Source organism: Scyliorhinus torazame, chromosome 10 (assembly GCF_047496885.1).
Source record: "Scyliorhinus torazame isolate Kashiwa2021f chromosome 10, sScyTor2.1, whole genome shotgun sequence".
NCBI classification, from domain to species: Eukaryota; Metazoa; Chordata; class Chondrichthyes; order Carcharhiniformes; family Scyliorhinidae; genus Scyliorhinus; species Scyliorhinus torazame.
Window position 1 is genome coordinate 121,619,176 of NC_092716.1, and position 23,033 is coordinate 121,642,208.

Consider the following 23,033-nt stretch of genomic DNA (forward strand, 5'->3'; position numbering starts at 1 on the left):
GACACCCGAGCAGCGGCCAGGCCCATCCAGGTCCAGTTGCCCCAGAAGACGCTCGCTAATGGGCAGGAGACACAACAGGGCACCTCCACTCCTGTTGTACCGTCTGGGGAACCACCTAGGCGTAGTGTTAGGGCCCGTAAGGCCAGAAAGTTATACACTAGTTGAGTTGGCACAGGTGCAGGGCACAGTTCAGTCATAGGGGCTCGGGGACAAACCTGTGATAATTTGTTCACAATGAACACCTGTTACCATTGTTACAACCTGCCCTGGTGCCCTGTCGGATGGGTGGGCTGGTCTGGGCTTGCCGGGGGAGAGGAGAATGGTGCGCAGGCCCTGTGGGTGGCCCATGCTCTTCGCCCTCCCCACACCCCGCTACCCCAGCGATCCGATGGGACCATGTGATGCAATGGTCAGCTCGCATGCAGGGATCACCCAGGTGGAAGGTGCTACCCTGGGCATGAGTCAGAAATTGTCATACGATGTGGAACACCAGAGATCATCGCAGGGTGGGTTGTCATCATCCACCATCGCATGGACTAGACCTGCGGTTACTGCCAAAGCAGGGCCTCCACCCCGTAGTACGTATCACGGAGGGGCTGCAGGCAGGGAGCGGGGGGTTGGGGTGGGGGAAGTGATGGTGTGTAGGGTTGGGATGCGGTGTCCGTGCCCCCGCCCAATCCCTGGCCTGCACACGTCGGGCAGCTTCCCGTGCCTGCCTGGACCCCATTTCCTGCCCATCCTCGCTTTCCCCCACATCCTCCTCATTGGACAAGGCCTTCATCGTTCCCCTCCAGCACATCACTCCTCTGCTGTGAGGTGTTGTGGAGGAGCAGCACGCCGCCACGATGCGGACGACCCTCTCAGCATCATGCTGGAGGGCCCCTCCAGAGCGGTCCAGGCACCTGAACCACATCTTCAAGAGGCCGAAGCACCGCTCGAACACACTCCTGGCCGCTGTATGGCTGTTGATGTAGCGGGTCTCCATGTCGGTCTGTGCCTCGGGTAGGTGTCATTAGCTACAGCTGCAATGGATAACCCCGTCACCCAGGAGCCAACACCTCAACCAGTGGGGAGCCTCTCGAACATGTCAGGAATCGCCAGGCGTGTGCCAGGATGAAGGCATTGTGTACACTGCCTGGGTATCAGGTGCTGCACCGCTGATGGTCATATAGCAGCTGAACGTTCATTGAATGGTACCCCTTTTGGTTTGCCTAGAACAGCGGTGTGGCAGGGGGTGGGGTCGGGAGCAGGGTGGGGAGCACCCATACGGCCGGTGTCACTGTATAGTACCGAGGCCAAGGTGGGTGGTCAGTGAGTGTGCAGCAAGATGGCTGCCGTAATGGCGGTCCGTGCCTGGACACCACCTAGTCCCGTGGGGGGGTCATCCCAGCCTGCTGCGATTTTGGCGTTGGAAGCTATTTTCTGCCCAATCACTGTTCCCAATTTCGGCGTCGGTCAACGGAGAATCCAGCCCATTCTCTTTCTTGCTCCCTCTTGATCTCCTCCTCTGACACCCTCTCTCTCTCCCTCTGTCATCAGAGGAGGAGTATGGAATTCTGACATATTTTGCCTTGTTTTGTTGAACAGCAAAGGCACGATGGAGAGGTGGTGAATAGATCGAGCACGGAGTTTATACAAGAAGGACCAGACGAAAAGGCAGCAATCATAGAGGTGATAGGTTAGCAGATTCTCCAATAGAATGGCTTCGAATTTCAATGACATTGTAAAACAAGGTTACGTGAGAATGAAGAGCAGGAAGCTGGGGGTAAGTGGAATAGTCTCATTGTACACACTGGTTGGCGCACTGACTGACTGGCATATCGATTTACACACTGATGGATTGACTGCCGCACTGACTGGTACACTGACTGACACACTGACTGACGCATTGGCGCACTGACTGACACACTGACCGACGCACTGACTGATGCATTGGTGCACTGACCGACGCAGCATAGGCACAATAACTGATGCAATGACTGACGCACTGACTGATGCACTGATTGATGCACTGACTGACGCATTGGCATAATGACTGACTCACTGACATACTGACTGACTCACTGACTGACACACTGACTGACGCACTGACTGACGCATTGGCACACTGAATGACTCACTGACTGACTCACTGACTGACTCACTGACTGACTGACTGACTGACGCATTGGCACACTGAATGACTCTCTGACTGACTCACTGACTGACTCACTGACTGACTCACTGACTGACTCACTGACTGACTCACTGACTGACGCATTGGCACACTGAATGACTCACTGACTGACTCACTGACTGACTCACTGACTGACTCACTGACTGATGCATTGGCACACTGAATGACTCACTGACTGACTCACTGACTGACTCACTGACTGACTCACTGACTGACGCATTGGCACACTGAATGACTCTCTGACTGACTCACTGACTGACTCACTGACTGACTCACTGACTGACTCACTGACTGACGCATTGGCACACTGACTGACTCACTGACTGACTCACTGACTGACGCATTGGCACACTGACTGACTCACTGACTGACGCATTGGCACACTGACTGACTCACTGACTGACGCATTGGCACACTGACTGACTCACTGACTGACGCATTGGCACACTGACTGACTCACTGACTGACTCACTGACTGACTCACTGATTGACTCACTGACTGACGCATTGGCACACTGACTGACTCACTGACTGGCTCACTGACTGACTCACTGACTGACTCACTGAATGACGCACTGACTGACTCACTGACTGACTCACTGACTGACTCACTGACTGACTCACTGACCGACGCATTGGCACACTGACTGACTCACTGACTGACGCATTGGCACACTGACTGACTCACTGACTGACTCACTGAATGACACATTGGCACACTGACTGACTCACTGACTGACGCATTGGCACACTGACTGACTCACTGACTGACGCATTGGCACACTGACTGACTGACTCACTGACTGACGCATTGACACACTGACTGACTCACTGACTGACTCACTGACTGACGCATTGGCACACTGACTGACTCACTGATTAACTCACTGACTGACTCACTGACTGACGCATTGGCACACAGACTGACTCACTGACTGACTCACTGACTGACGCATTGGCACACTGACTGACTCACTGATTGACTCACTGACTGACTCACTGACTGACTCATTGACTGACTCACTGACTGACGCATTGGCACACTGACTGACTCACAGACTGACGCATTGGCACACTGACTGACTCACTGACTGACTCACTGACTGACTCACAGACTGACGCATTGGCACACTGACTGACTCACTGACTGACTCACTGACTGACTCACTGACTGACGCATTGGCACACTGACTGACTCACTGACTGACTCACTGACTGACTCACAGACTGACGCATTGGCACACTGACTGACTCACTGACTGACTCACTGACTGACTCACTGACTGACTCACTGACTGACGCATTGGCACACTGACTGACTCACAGACTGACGCATTGGCACACTGACTGACTCACTGACTGACTCACTGACTGACTCACAGACTGACGCATTGGCACACTGACTGACTCACTGACTGACTCACTGACTGACTCACTGACTGACGCATTGGCACACTGACTGACTCACTGACTGACTCACTGACTGACGCATTGGCACACTGACTGACTCACTGACTGACGCGTTGGCACACTGACAGACTCACTGACTGACTCACTGACTGACTCACTGACTGACGCATTGACACACTGACTGACTCACTGACTGACGCATTGGCACACTGACTGACTCACTAACTGACGCATTGGCACACTGACAGACTCACTGACTGACTCACTGACTGACTCACTGACTGACGCATTGGCGCACAGACTGACCCACTGACTGACGCATTGGCACACTGACTGACTCACTGACTGACTCACTGACTGACGCATTGGCACACTGACTGACTCACTGACTGACGCATTGGCACACTGACTGACTCACTGACTGACGCATTGGCACACTGACTGACTCACTGACTGACTCACTGACTGACTCACTGACTGACTCACTGACTGACGCATTGGCACACTGACTGACTCACTGATTGACTCACTGACTGACTCACTGACTGACTCACTGACTGACGCATTGACACACTGACTGACTCACTGACTGACGCATTGGCACACTGACTGACTCACTGACTGACGCATTGGCACACTGTCAGACTCACTGACTGACTCACTGACTGACTCACTGACTGACGCATTGGCGCACTGACTGACTCATTGACTGACGCATTGGCACACTGACTGACTCACTGACTGACTCACTGACTGACGCATTGGCACACTGACTGACTCACTGACTGACGCATTGGCACACTGACTGACTCACTGACTGACGCATTGGCACACTGACTGACTCACTGACTGACTCACTGACTGACGCATTGGCACACTGACTGACTCACTGATTGACTCACTGACTGACTCACTGACTGACGCATTGGCACACTGACTGACTCACTGACTGACTCACTGACTGACGCATTGGCACACTGACTGACTCACTGACTGACGCATTGGCACACTGACTGACTCACTGACTGACGCACTGACTGACTCACTGACTGACGCATTGGCACACTGACTGACTCACTGACTGACGCATTGGCACACTGACAGACTCACTGACTGACTCACTGACTGACGCATTGCCGCACTGACTGACCCACTGACTGACGCATTGGCACACTGACTGACTCACTGACTGACTCACTGACTGACTCACTGACTGACGCATTGGCACACTGACTGACTCACTGACTGACGCATTGGCACACTGACTGACTCACTGACTGACGCATTGGCACACTGACTGACTCACTGACTGACTCACTGACTGACTCACTGACTGACTCACTGACTGACTCACTGAATGACTCACTGACTGACGCATTGGCACACTGACTGACTCACTGACTGACTCACTGACTGACGCATTGGCACACTGACTGACTCACTGACTGACTCACTGACTGACGCATTGGCACACTGACTGCCACACTGACTGACTCACTGACTGACTCACTGACTGACTCACTGACTGACTCACTGACTGACGCATTGGCACACTGACTGACTCACTGACTGACTCACTGACTGACTCACTGACTGACGCATTGGCACACTGACTGACTCATTGATTGACTCACTGACTGACGCATTGACACACTGACTGACGCACTGACTGACGCATTGGCACACTGACTGACTCACTGACTGACGCATTGGCACAATGACAGACTCACTGACTGACTCACTGACTGACTCACTGACTGACGCATTGGCGCACTGACTGACTCACTGACTGACGCATTGGCACACTGACTGACTCACTGACTGACTCACTGACTGATGCATTGGCACACTGACTGACTCACTGACTGACGCATTGGCACACTGACTGACTCACTGACTGACTCACTGACTGACGCATTGGCACACTGACTGACTCACTGATTGACTCACTGACTGACTCACTGACTGACGCAATGGCACACTGACTGACTCACTGACTGACTCACTGACTGACGCATTGGCACACTGACTGACTCACTGACTGACGCATTGGCACACTGACTGACTCACTGACTGACGCACTGACTGACTCACTGACTGACTCACTGACTGACTCACTGACTGACGCATTGGCACACTGACTGACTCACTGACTGACGCATTGGCACACCGACTGACTCACTGACTGACTCACTGACTGACGCATTGGCACACTGACTGACTCACTGACTGACGCATTGGCGCACTGACTGACTCACTGACTGACGCATTGGCATACTGACTGACTCACTGACTGACTCACTGACTGACGCATTGGCACACTGACTGACTCACTGACTGATGCATTGGCACACTGACTGACTCACTGACTGACTCACTGACTGACGCATTGACACACTGACTGACTCACTGACTGACGCATTGGCACACTGACTGACTCACTGACTGACGCATTGGCACACTGACTGACTCACTGACTGACTCACTGACTGACGCATTGGCACACTGACAGACTCACTGACTGACTCACTGACTGACGCATTGGCGCACTGACTGACTCACTGACTGACGCATTGGCACACTGACTGACTCACTGACTGAGTCACTGACTGACGCATTGGCACACTGAATGACTCACTGACTGACGCATTGGCACACTGACTGACTCACTGACTGACGCATTGGCACACTGACTGACTCACTGTCTGACTCACTGACTGACTCACTGACTGACTCACTGACTGACTCACTGACTGACTCACTGACTGACTCACTGACTGACGCATTGGCACACTGACAGACTCACTGACTGACGCATTGGCACACTGACTGACTCACTGACTGACTCATAGACTGACGCATTGGCACACTGACTGACACACTGACTGACTCACTGACTGACTCACTGACTGACGCATTGGCACACTGACTGACTCACTGACTGACTCACTGACTGACGCATTGGCACACTGACTGACTCACTGACTGACTCACTGACTGACTCACTGACTGACGCATTGGCACACTGACTGACTCACTGACTGACGCATTGGCACACCGACTGACTCACTGACTGACTCACTGACTGACGCATTGGCACACTGACTGACTCACTGACTGACGCATTGGCGCACTGACTGACTCACTGACTGACGCATTGGCATACTGACTGACTCACTGACTGACTCACTGACTGACGCATTGGCACACTGACTGACTCACTGACTGATGCATTGGCACACTGACTGACTCACTGACTGACTCACTGACTGACGCATTGACACACTGACTGACTCACTGACTGACGCATTGGCACACTGACTGACTCACTGACTGACGCATTGGCACACTGACTGACTCACTGACTGACTCACTGACTGACGCATTGGCACACTGACAGACTCACTGACTGACTCACTGACTGACGCATTGGCGCACTGACTGACTCACTGACTGACGCATTGGCACACTGACTGACTCACTGACTGAGTCACTGACTGACGCATTGGCACACTGAATGACTCACTGACTGACGCATTGGCACACTGACTGACTCACTGACTGACGCATTGGCACACTGACTGACTCACTGTCTGACTCACTGACTGACTCACTGACTGACTCACTGACTGACTCACTGACTGACTCACTGACTGACTCACTGACTGACGCATTGGCACACTGACAGACTCACTGACTGACGCATTGGCACACTGACTGACTCACTGACTGACTCATAGACTGACGCATTGGCACACTGACTGACACACTGACTGACTCACTGACTGACTCACTGACTGACGCATTGGCACACTGACTGACTCACTGACTGACTCACTGACTGACGCATTGGCACACTGACTGACTCACTGACTGACTCACTGACTGACTCACTGAATGACACATTGGCACACTGACTGACTCACTGACTGACGCATTGGCACACTGACTGACTCACTGACTGACGCATTGGCACACTGACTGACTCACTGATTAACTCACTGACTGACTCACTGACTGACGCATTGGCACACAGACTGACTCACTGACTGACTCACTGACTGACGCATTGGCACACTGACTGACTCACTGATTGACTCACTGACTGACTCACTGACTGACTCATTGACTGACTCACTGACTGACGCATTGGCACACTGACTGACTCACAGACTGACGCATTGGCACACTGACTGACTCACTGACTGACGCATTGGCACACTGACTGACTCACTGACTGACGCATTGGCACACTGACTGACTCACTGTCTGACTCACTGACTGACTCACTGACTGACTCACTGACTGACTCACTGACTGACTCACTGACTGACTCACTGACTGACGCATTGGCACACTGACAGACTCACTGACTGACGCATTGGCACACTGACTGACTCACTGACTGACTCATAGACTGACGCATTGGCACACTGACTGACACACTGACTGACTCACTGACTGACTCACTGACTGACGCATTGGCACACTGACTGACTCACTGACTGACTCACTGACTGACGCATTGGCACACTGACTGACTCACTGACTGACTCACTGACTGACTCACTGACTGACGCATTGGCACACTGACTGACTCACTGACTGACGCATTGGCACACCGACTGACTCACTGACTGACTCACTGACTGACGCATTGGCACACTGACTGACTCACTGACTGACGCATTGGCGCACTGACTGACTCACTGACTGACGCATTGGCATACTGACTGACTCACTGACTGACTCACTGACTGACGCATTGGCACACTGACTGACTCACTGACTGATGCATTGGCACACTGACTGACTCACTGACTGACTCACTGACTGACGCATTGACACACTGACTGACTCACTGACTGACGCATTGGCACACTGACTGACTCACTGACTGACGCATTGGCACACTGACTGACTCACTGACTGACTCACTGACTGACGCATTGGCACACTGACAGACTCACTGACTGACTCACTGACTGACGCATTGGCGCACTGACTGACTCACTGACTGACGCATTGGCACACTGACTGACTCACTGACTGAGTCACTGACTGACGCATTGGCACACTGAATGACTCACTGACTGACGCATTGGCACACTGACTGACTCACTGACTGACGCATTGGCACACTGACTGACTCACTGTCTGACTCACTGACTGACTCACTGACTGACTCACTGACTGACTCACTGACTGACTCACTGACTGACTCACTGACTGACGCATTGGCACACTGACAGACTCACTGACTGACGCATTGGCACACTGACTGACTCACTGACTGACTCATAGACTGACGCATTGGCACACTGACTGACACACTGACTGACTCACTGACTGACTCACTGACTGACGCATTGGCACACTGACTGACTCACTGACTGACTCACTGACTGACGCATTGGCACACTGACTGACTCACTGACTGACTCACTGACTGACTCACTGAATGACACATTGGCACACTGACTGACTCACTGACTGACGCATTGGCACACTGACTGACTCACTGACTGACGCATTGGCACACTGACTGACTCACTGATTAACTCACTGACTGACTCACTGACTGACGCATTGGCACACAGACTGACTCACTGACTGACTCACTGACTGACGCATTGGCACACTGACTGACTCACTGATTGACTCACTGACTGACTCACTGACTGACTCATTGACTGACTCACTGACTGACGCATTGGCACACTGACTGACTCACAGACTGACGCATTGGCACACTGACTGACTCACTGACTGACCCACTGACTGACTCACAGACTGACGCATTGGCACACTGACTGACTCACTGACTGACTCACTGACTGACTCACTGACTGACGCATTGGCACACTGACTGACTCACTGACTGACTCACTGACTGACTCAGAGACTGACGCATTGGCACACTGACTGACTCACTGACTGACTCACTGACTGACTCACTGACTGACTCACTGACTGACGCATTGGCACACTGACTGACTCACAGACTGACGCATTGGCACACTGACTGACTCACTGACTGACTCACTGACTGACTCACAGACTGACGCATTGGCACACTGACTGACTCACTGACTGACTCACTGACTGACTCACTGACTGACGCATTGGCACACTGACTGACTCACTGACTGACTCACTGACTGACGCATTGGCACACTGACTGACTCACTGATTAACTCACTGACTGACTCACTGACTGACGCATTGGCACACAGACTGACTCACTGACTGACTCACTGACTGACGCATTGGCACACTGACTGACTCACTGATTAACTCACTGACTGACTCACTGACTGACGCATTGGCACACTGACTGACTCACTGACTGACGCATTGGCACACTGACTGACTCACTGACTGACTCACTGACTGACTCACTGACTGACTCACTGACTGACGCATTGGCACACTGACTGACTCACTGATTGACTCACTGACTGACTCACTGACTGACTCACTGACTGACGCATTGACACACTGACTGACTCACTGACTGACGCATTGGCACACTGACTGACTCACTGACTGACGCATTGGCACACTGTCAGACTCACTGACTGACTCACTGACTGACTCACTGACTGACGCATTGGCGCACTGACTGACTCATTGACTGACGCATTGGCACACTGACTGACTCACTGACTGACTCACTGACTGACGCATTGGCACACTGACTGACTCACTGACTGACGCATTGGCACACTGACTGACTCACTGACTGACGCATTGGCACACTGACTGACTCACTGACTGACTCACTGACTGACGCATTGGCACACTGACTGACTCACTGATTGACTCACTGACTGACTCACTGACTGACGCATTGGCACACTGACTGACTCACTGACTGACTCACTGACTGACGCATTGGCACACTGACTGACTCACTGACTGACGCATTGGCACACTGACTGACTCACTGACTGACGCACTGACTGACTCACTGACTGACGCATTGGCACACTGACTGACTCACTGACTGACGCATTGGCACACTGACAGACTCACTGACTGACTCACTGACTGACGCATTGCCGCACTGACTGACCCACTGACTGACGCATTGGCACACTGACTGACTCACTGACTGACTCACTGACTGACTCACTGACTGACGCATTGGCACACTGACTGACTCACTGACTGACGCATTGGCACACTGACTGACTCACTGACTGACGCATTGGCACACTGACTGACTCACTGACTGACTCACTGACTGACTCACTGACTGACTCACTGACTGACTCACTGAATGACTCACTGACTGACGCATTGGCACACTGACTGACTCACTGACTGACTCACTGACTGACGCATTGGCACACTGACTGACTCACTGACTGACTCACTGACTGACGCATTGGCACACTGACTGCCACACTGACTGACTCACTGACTGACTCACTGACTGACTCACTGACTGACTCACTGACTGACGCATTGGCACACTGACTGACTCACTGACTGACTCACTGACTGACTCACTGACTGACGCATTGGCACACTGACTGACTCATTGATTGACTCACTGACTGACGCATTGACACACTGACTGACGCACTGACTGACGCATTGGCACACTGACTGACTCACTGACTGACGCATTGGCACAATGACAGACTCACTGACTGACTCACTGACTGACTCACTGACTGACGCATTGGCGCACTGACTGACTCACTGACTGACGCATTGGCACACTGACTGACTCACTGACTGACTCACTGACTGATGCATTGGCACACTGACTGACTCACTGACTGACGCATTGGCACACTGACTGACTCACTGACTGACTCACTGACTGACGCATTGGCACACTGACTGACTCACTGATTGACTCACTGACTGACTCACTGACTGACGCAATGGCACACTGACTGACTCACTGACTGACTCACTGACTGACGCATTGGCACACTGACTGACTCACTGACTGACGCATTGGCACACTGACTGACTCACTGACTGACGCACTGACTGACTCACTGACTGACTCACTGACTGACTCACTGACTGACGCATTGGCACACTGACTGACTCACTGACTGACGCATTGGCACACCGACTGACTCACTGACTGACTCACTGACTGACGCATTGGCACACTGACTGACTCACTGACTGACGCATTGGCGCACTGACTGACTCACTGACTGACGCATTGGCATACTGACTGACTCACTGACTGACTCACTGACTGACGCATTGGCACACTGACTGACTCACTGACTGATGCATTGGCACACTGACTGACTCACTGACTGACTCACTGACTGACGCATTGACACACTGACTGACTCACTGACTGACGCATTGGCACACTGACTGACTCACTGACTGACGCATTGGCACACTGACTGACTCACTGACTGACTCACTGACTGACGCATTGGCACACTGACAGACTCACTGACTGACTCACTGACTGACGCATTGGCGCACTGACTGACTCACTGACTGACGCATTGGCACACTGACTGACTCACTGACTGAGTCACTGACTGACGCATTGGCACACTGAATGACTCACTGACTGACGCATTGGCACACTGACTGACTCACTGACTGACGCATTGGCACACTGACTGACTCACTGTCTGACTCACTGACTGACTCACTGACTGACTCACTGACTGACTCACTGACTGACTCACTGACTGACTCACTGACTGACGCATTGGCACACTGACAGACTCACTGACTGACGCATTGGCACACTGACTGACTCACTGACTGACTCATAGACTGACGCATTGGCACACTGACTGACACACTGACTGACTCACTGACTGACTCACTGACTGACGCATTGGCACACTGACTGACTCACTGACTGACTCACTGACTGACGCATTGGCACACTGACTGACTCACTGACTGACTCACTGACTGACTCACTGACTGACGCATTGGCACACTGACTGACTCACTGACTGACGCATTGGCACACCGACTGACTCACTGACTGACTCACTGACTGACGCATTGGCACACTGACTGACTCACTGACTGACGCATTGGCGCACTGACTGACTCACTGACTGACGCATTGGCATACTGACTGACTCACTGACTGACTCACTGACTGACGCATTGGCACACTGACTGACTCACTGACTGATGCATTGGCACACTGACTGACTCACTGACTGACTCACTGACTGACGCATTGACACACTGACTGACTCACTGACTGACGCATTGGCACACTGACTGACTCACTGACTGACGCATTGGCACACTGACTGACTCACTGACTGACTCACTGACTGACGCATTGGCACACTGACAGACTCACTGACTGACTCACTGACTGACGCATTGGCGCACTGACTGACTCACTGACTGACGCATTGGCACACTGACTGACTCACTGACTGAGTCACTGACTGACGCATTGGCACACTGAATGACTCACTGACTGACGCATTGGCACACTGACTGACTCACTGACTGACGCATTGGCACACTGACTGACTCACTGTCTGACTCACTGACTGACTCACTGACTGACTCACTGACTGACTCACTGACTGACTCACTGACTGACTCACTGACTGACGCATTGGCACACTGACAGACTCACTGACTGACGCATTGGCACACTGACTGACTCACTGACTGACTCATAGACTGACGCATTGGCACACTGACTGACACACTGACTGACTCACTGACTGACTCACTGACTGACGCATTGGCACACTGACTGACTCACTGACTGACTCACTGACTGACGCATTGGCACACTGACTGACTCACTGACTGACTCACTGACTGACTCACTGAATGACACATTGGCACACTGACTGACTCACTGACTGACGCATTGGCACACTGACTGACTCACTGACTGACGCATTGGCACACTGACTGACTCACTGATTAACTCACTGACTGACTCACTGACTGACGCATTGGCACACAGACTGACTCACTGACTGACTCACTGACTGACGCATTGGCACACTGACTGACTCACTGATTGACTCACTGACTGACTCACTGACTGACTCATTGACTGACTCACTGACTGACGCATTGGCACACTGACTGACTCACAGACTGACGCATTGGCACACTGACTGACTCACTGACTGACGCATTGGCACACTGACTGACTCACTGACTGACGCATTGGCACACTGACTGACTCACTGTCTGACTCACTGACTGACTCACTGACTGACTCACTGACTGACTCACTGACTGACTCACTGACTGACTCACTGACTGACGCATTGGCACACTGACAGACTCACTGACTGACGCATTGGCACACTGACTGACTCACTGACTGACTCATAGACTGACGCATTGGCACACTGACTGACACACTGACTGACTCACTGACTGACTCACTGACTGACGCATTGGCACACTGACTGACTCACTGACTGACTCACTGACTGACGCATTGGCACACTGACTGACTCACTGACTGACTCACTGACTGACTCACTGACTGACGCATTGGCACACTGACTGACTCACTGACTGACGCATTGGCACACCGACTGACTCACTGACTGACTCACTGACTGACGCATTGGCACACTGACTGACTCACTGACTGACGCATTGGCGCACTGACTGACTCACTGACTGACGCATTGGCATACTGACTGACTCACTGACTGACTCACTGACTGACGCATTGGCACACTGACTGACTCACTGACTGATGCATTGGCACACTGACTGACTCACTGACTGACTCACTGACTGACGCATTGACACACTGACTGACTCACTGACTGACGCATTGGCACACTGACTGACTCACTGACTGACGCATTGGCACACTGACTGACTCACTGACTGACTCACTGACTGACGCATTGGCACACTGACAGACTCACTGACTGACTCACTGACTGACGCATTGGCGCACTGACTGACTCACTGACTGACGCATTGGCACACTGACTGACTCACTGACTGAGTCACTGACTGACGCATTGGCACACTGAATGACTCACTGACTGACGCATTGGCACACTGACTGACTCACTGACTGACGCATTGGCACACTGACTGACTCACTGTCTGACTCACTGACTGACTCACTGACTGACTCACTGACTGACTCACTGACTGACTCACTGACTGACTCACTGACTGACGCATTGGCACACTGACAGACTCACTGACTGACGCATTGGCACACTGACTGACTCACTGACTGACTCATAGACTGACGCATTGGCACACTGACTGACACACTGACTGACTCACTGACTGACTCACTGACTGACGCATTGGCACACTGACTGACTCACTGACTGACTCACTGACTGACGCATTGGCACACTGACTGACTCACTGACTGACTCACTGACTGACTCACTGAATGACACATTGGCACACTGACTGACTCACTGACTGACGCATTGGCACACTGACTGACTCACTGACTGACGCATTGGCACACTGACTGACTCACTGATTAACTCACTGACTGACTCACTGACTGACGCATTGGCACACAGACTGACTCACTGACTGACTCACTGACTGACGCATTGGCACACTGACTGACTCACTGATTGACTCACTGACTGACTCACTGACTGACTCATTGACTGACTCACTGACTGACGCATTGGCACACTGACTGACTCACAGACTGACGCATTGGCACACTGACTGACTCACTGACTGACCCACTGACTGACTCACAGACTGACGCATTGGCACACTGACTGACTCACTGACTGACTCACTGACTGACTCACTGACTGACTCACTGACTGACGCATTGGCACACTGACTGACTCACTGACTGACTCACTGACTGACTCAGAGACTGACGCATTGGCACACTGACTGACTCACTGACTGACTCACTGACTGACTCACTGACTGACTCACTGACTGACGCATTGGCACACTGACTGACTCACAGACTGACGCATTGGCACACTGACTGACTCACTGACTGACTCACTGACTGACTCACAGACTGACGCATTGGCACACTGACTGACTCACTGACTGACTCACTGACTGACTCACTGACTGACGCATTGGCACACTGACTGACTCACTGACTGACTCACTGACTGACGCATTGGCACACTGACTGACTCACTGATTAACTCACTGACTGACTCACTGACTGACGCATTGGCACACAGACTGACTCACTGACTGACTCACTGACTGACGCATTGGCACACTGACTGACTCACTGATTGACTCACTGACTGACTCACTGACTGACTCATTGACTGACTCACTGACTGACGCATTGGCACACTGACTGACTCACAGACTGACGCATTGGCACACTGACTGACTCACTGACTGACTCACTGACTGACTCACAGACTGACGCATTGGCACACTGACTGACTCACTGACTGACTCACTGACTGACTCACTGACTGACGCATTGGCACACTGACTGACTCACTGACTGACTCACTGACTGACTCAGAGACTGACGCATTGGCACACTGACTGACTCACTGACTGACTCACTGACTGACTCACTGACTGACTCACTGACTGACGCATTGGCACACTGACTGACTCACAGACTGACGCATTGGCACACTGACTGACTCACTGACTGACTCACTGACTGACTCACAGACTGACGCATTGGCACACTGACTGACTCACTGACTGACTCACTGACTGACTCACTGACTGACGCATTGGCACACTGACTGACTCACTGACTGACTCACTGACTGACGCATTGGCACACTGACTGACTCACTGACTGACGCGTTGGCACACTGACAGACTCACTGACTGACTCACTGACTGACTCACTGACTGACGCATTGACACACTGACTGACTCACTGACTGACGCATTGGCACACTGACTGACTCACTAACTGACGCATTGGCACACTGACAGACTCACTGACTGACTCACTGACTGACTCACTGACTGACGCATTGGCGCACAGACTGACCCACTGACTGACGCATTGGCACACTGACTGACTCACTGACTGACTCACTGACTGACGCATTGGCACACTGACTGACTCACTGACTGACGCATTGGCACACTGACTGACTCACTGACTGACGCATTGGCACACTGACTGACTCACTGACTGACGCATTGGCACACTGACTGACTCACTGATTGACTCACTGACTGACTCACTGACTGACGCAATGGCACACTGACTGACTCACTGACTGACTCACTGACTGACGCATTGGCACACTGACTGACTCACTGACTGACGCATTGGCACACTGACTGACTCACTGACTGACGCACTGACTGACTCACTGACTGACTCACTGACTGACTCACTGACTGACGCATTGGCACACTGACTGACTCACTGACTGACGCATTGGCACACCGACTGACTCACTGACTGACTCACTGACTGACGCATTGGCACACTGACTGACTCACTGACTGACGCATTGGCGCACTGACTGACTCACTGACTGACGCATTGGCATACTGACTGACTCACTGACTGACTCACTGACTGACGCATTGGCACACTGACTGACTCACTGACTGATGCATTGGCACACTGACTGACTCACTGACTGACTCACTGACTGACGCATTGACACACTGACTGACTCACTGACTGACGCATTGGCACACTGACTGACTCACTGACTGACGCATTGGCACACTGACTGACTCACTGACTGACTCACTGACTGACGCATTGGCACACTGACAGACTCACTGACTGACTCACTGACTGACGCATTGGCGCACTGACTGACTCACTGACTGACGCATTGGCACACTGACTGACTCACTGACTGAGTCACTGACTGACGCATTGGCACACTGAATGACTCACTGACTGACGCATTGGCACACTGACTGACTCACTGACTGACGCATTGGCACACTGACTGACTCACTGTCTGACTCACTGACTGACTCACTGACTGACTCACTGACTGACTCACTGACTGACGCATTGGCACACTGACAGACTCACTGACTGACGCATTGGCACACTGACTGACACACTGACTGACTCACTGACTGACTCACTGACTGACGCATTGGCACACTGACTGACTCACTGACTGACTCACTGACTGACGCATTGGCACACTGACTGACTCACTGACTGACTCACTGAATGACACATTGGCACACTGACTGACTCACTGACTGACGCATTGGCACACTGACTGACTCACTGACTGACGCATTGGCACACTGACTGACTGACTCACTGACTGACGCATTGACACACTGACTGACTCACTGACTGACTCACTGACTGACGCATTGGCACACTGACTGACTCACTGATTAACTCACTGACTGACTCACTGACTGACGCATTGGCACACAGACTGACTCACTGACTGACTCACTGACTGACGCATTGGCACACTGACTGACTCACTGATTGACTCACTGACTGACTCACTGACTGACTCATTGACTGACTCACTGACTGACGCATTGGCACACTGACTGACTCACAGACTGATGCATTGGCACACTGACTGACTCTCTGACTGACTCACTGACTGACTCACAGACTGACGCATTGGCACACTGACTGACTCACTGACTGACTCACTGACTGACTCACTGACTGACGCATTGGCACACTGACTGACTCACTGACTGACTCACTGACTGACTCAGAGACTGACGCATTGGCACACTGACTGACTCACTGACTGACTCACTGACTGACTCACTGACTGACTCACTGACTGACGCATTGGCACACTGACTGACTCACAGACTGACGCATTGGCACACTGACTGACTCACTGACTGACTCACTGACTGACTCACAGACTGACGCATTGGCACACTGACTGACTCACTGACTGACTCACTGACTGACTCACTGACTGACGCATTGGCACACTGACTGACTCACTGACTGACTCACTGACTGACACATTGGCACACTGACTGACTCACTGACTGACGCGTTGGCACACTGACAGACTCACTGACTGACTCACTGACTGACTCACTGACTGACGCATTGACACACTGACTGACTCACTGACTGACGCATTGGCACACTGACTGACTCACTAACTGACGCATTGGCACACTGACAGACTCACTGACTGACTCACTGACTGACTCACTGACTGACGCATTGGCGCACAGACTGACCCACTGACTGACGCATTTGCACACTGACTGACTCACTGACTGACTCACTGACTGACGCATTGGCACACTGACTGACTCACTGACTGACGCATTGGCACACTGACTGACTCACTGACTGACGCATTGGCACACTGACTGACTCACTGACTGACGCATTGGCACACTGACTGACTCACTGACTGACTCACTGACTGACGCATTGGCACACTGACTGCCTCACTGACTGACTCACTGACTGACTCACTGACTGACTCACTGACTGACGCATTGGCACACTGACTGACTCACTGATTGACTCACTGACTGACTCACTGACTGACTCACTGACTGACGCATTGACACACTGACTGACTCACTGACTGACGCATTGGCACACTGACTGACTCACTGACTGACGCATTGGCACACTGTCAGACTCACTGACTGACTCACTGACTGACTCACTGACTGACGCATTGGCGCACTGACTGACTCATTGACTGACGCATTGGCACACTGACTGACTCACTGACTGACTCACTGACTGACGCATTGGCACACGGACTGACTCACTGACTGACGCATTGGCACACTGACTGACTCACTGACTGACGCATTGGCACACTGACTGACTCACTGACTGACTCACTGACTGACGCATTGGCACACTGACTGACTCACTGATTGACTCACTGACTGACTCACTGACTGACGCATTGGCACACTGACTGACTCACTGACTGACTCACTGACTGACGCATTGGCACACTGACTGACTCACTGACTGACGCATTGGCACACTGACTGACTCACTGACTGACGCACTGACTGACTCACTGACTGACGCATTGGCACACTGACTGACTCACTGACTGACGCATTGGCACACTGACAGACTCACTGACTGACTCACTGACTGACGCATTGCCGCACTGACTGACCCACTGACTGACGCATTGGCACACTGACTGACTCACTGACTGACTCACTGACTGACTCACTGACTGACGCATTGGCACACTGACTGACTCACTGACTGACGCATTGGCACACTGACTGACTCACTGACTGACGCATTGGCACACTGACTGACTCACTGACTGACTCACTGACTGACTCACTGACTGACTCACTGACTGACTCACTGACTGACTCACTGACTGACGCATTGGCACACTGACTGACTCACTGACTGACTCACTGACTGACGCATTGGCACACTGACTGACTCACTGACTGACTCACTGACTGACGCATTGGCACACTGACTGCCACACTGACTGACTCACTGACTGACTCACTGACTGACTCACTGACTGACTCACTGACTGACGCATTGGCACACTGACTGACTCACTGACTGACTCACTGACTGACTCACTGACTGACGCATTGGCACACTGACTGACTCATTGATTGACTCACTGACTGACTCACTGACTGACGCATTGGCACACTGACTGACTCACTGACTGACTCACTGACTGACGCATTGGCACACTGACTGACTCACTGACTGACTCACTGACTGACGCATTGGCACACTGACTGCCACACTGACTGACTCACTGACTGACTCACTGACTGACTCACTGACTGACTCACTGACTGACGCATTGGCACACTGACTGACTCACTGACTGACTCACTGACTGACTCACTGACTGACGCATTGGCACACTGACTGACTCATTGATTGACTCACTGACTGACGCATTGACACACTGACTGACGCACTGACTGACGCATTGGCACACTGACTGACTCACTGACTGACGCATTGGCACAATGACAGACTCACTGACTGACTCACTGACTGACTCACTGACTGACGCATTGGCGCACTGACTGACTCACTGACTGACGCATTGGCACACTGACTGACTCACTGACTGACTCACTGACTGATGCATTGGCACACTGACTGACTCACTGACTGACGCATTGGCACACTGACTGACTCACTGACTGACTCACTGACTGACGCATTGGCACACTGACTGACTCACTGATTGACTCACTGACTGACTCACTGACTGACGCAATGGCACACTGACTGACTCACTGACTGACTCACTGACTGACGCATTGGCACACTGACTGACTCACTGACTGACGCATTGGCACACTGACTGACTCACTGACTGACGCACTGACTGACTCACTGACTGACTCACTGACTGACTCACTGACTGACGCATTGGCACACTGACTGACTCACTGACTGACGCATTGGCACACCGACTGACTCACTGACTGACTCACTGACTGACGCATTGGCACACTGACTGACTCACTGACTGACGCATTGGCGCACTGACTGACTCACTGACTGACGCATTGGCATACTGACTGACTCACTGACTGACGCATTGGCACACTGACTGACTCACTGACTGATGCATTGGCACACTGACTGACTCACTGACTGACTCACTGACTGACGCATTGACACACTGACTGACTCACTGACTGACGCATTGGCACACTGACTGACTCACTGACTGACGCATTGGCACACTGACTGACTCACTGACTGACTCACTGACTGACGCATTGGCACACTGACAGACTCACTGACTGACTCACTGACTGACGCATTGGCGCACTGACTGACTCACTGACTGACGCATTGGCACACTGACTGACTCACTGACTGAGTCACTGACTGACGCATTGGCACACTGAATGACTCACTGACTGACGCATTGGCACACTGACTGACTCACTGACTGACGCATTGGCACACTGACTGACTCACTGTCTGACTCACTGACTGACTCACTGACTGACTCACTGACTGACTCACTGACTGACTCACTGACTGACTCACTGACTGACGCATTGGCACACTGACAGACTCACTGACTGACGCATTGGCACACTGACTGACTCACTGACTGACTCATAGACTGACGCATTGGCACACTGACTGACACACTGACTGACTCACTGACTGACTCAGTGACTGACGCATTGGCACACTGACTGACTCACTGACTGACTCACTGACTGACGCATTGGCACACTGACTGACTCACTGACTGACTCACTGACTGACTCACTGACTGACGCATTGGCACACTGACTGACTCACTAACTGACGCATTGGCACACCGACTGACTCACTGACTGACTCACTGACTGACGCATTGGCACACTGACTGACTCACTGACTGACGCATTGGCGCACTGACTGACTCACTGACTGACGCATTGGCATACTGACTGACTCACTGACTGACTCACTGACTGACGCATTGGCACACTGACTGACTCACTGACTGATGCATTGGCACACTGACTGACTCACTGACTGACTCACTGACTGACGCATTGACACACTGACTGACTCACTGACTGACGCATTGGCACACTGACTGACTCACTGACTGACGCATTGGCACACTGACTGACTCACTGACTGACTCACTGACTGACGCATTGGCACACTGACAGACTCACTGACTGACTCACTGACTGACGCATTGGCGCACTGACTGACTCACTGACTGACGCATTGGCACACTGACTGACTCACTGACTGAGTCACTGACTGACGCATTGGCACACTGAATGACTCACTGACTGACGCATTGGCACACTGACTGACTCACTGACTGACGCATTGGCACACTGACTGACTCACTGTCTGACTCACTGACTGACTCACTGACTGACTCACTGACTGACTCACTGACTGACTCACTGACTGACTCACTGACTGACGCATTGGCACACTGACAGACTCACTGACTGACGCATTGGCACACTGACTGACTCACTGACTGACTCATAGACTGACGCATTGGCACACTGACTGACACACTGACTGACTCACTGACTGACTCACTGACTGACGCATTGGCACACTGACTGACTCACTGACTGACTCACTGACTGACGCATTGGCACACTGACTGACTCACTGACTGACTCACTGACTGACTCACTGAATGACACATTGGCACACTGACTGACTCACTGACTGACGCATTGGCACACTGACTGACTCACTGACTGACGCATTGGCACACTGACTGACTCACTGATTAACTCACTGACTGACTCACTGACTGACGCATTGGCACACAGACTGACTCACTGACTGACTCACTGACTGACGCATTGGCACACTGACTGACTCACTGATTGACTCACTGACTGACTCACTGACTGACTCATTGACTGACTCACTGACTGACGCATTGGCACACTGACTGACTCACAGACTGACGCATTGGCACACTGACTGACTCACTGACTGACCCACTGACTGACTCACAGACTGACGCATTGGCACACTGACTGACTCACT

The 23,033-nt window shown here is 52.2% G+C and overlaps 1 protein-coding gene across 3 annotated transcripts in view; it reads left to right on the top strand.

Moving 5' to 3' along the window:
- The first annotated feature begins 1,591 nt into the window (after positions 1–1,591).
- LOC140430899 (docking protein 4-like) overlaps positions 1,592–23,033 on the top strand; it is a 1,455,358-nt gene continuing 1,433,916 nt past the window's right edge. For all 3 annotated transcript variants that reach the window (XM_072518685.1, XM_072518686.1, XM_072518687.1), the window contains exon 1: positions 1,592–1,765. In XM_072518685.1, the coding sequence (XP_072374786.1) occupies positions 1,700–1,765 (66 nt within the window). In that variant the 5' untranslated portion in view covers positions 1,592–1,699. The remainder of the gene's footprint in view (positions 1,766–23,033) is intronic.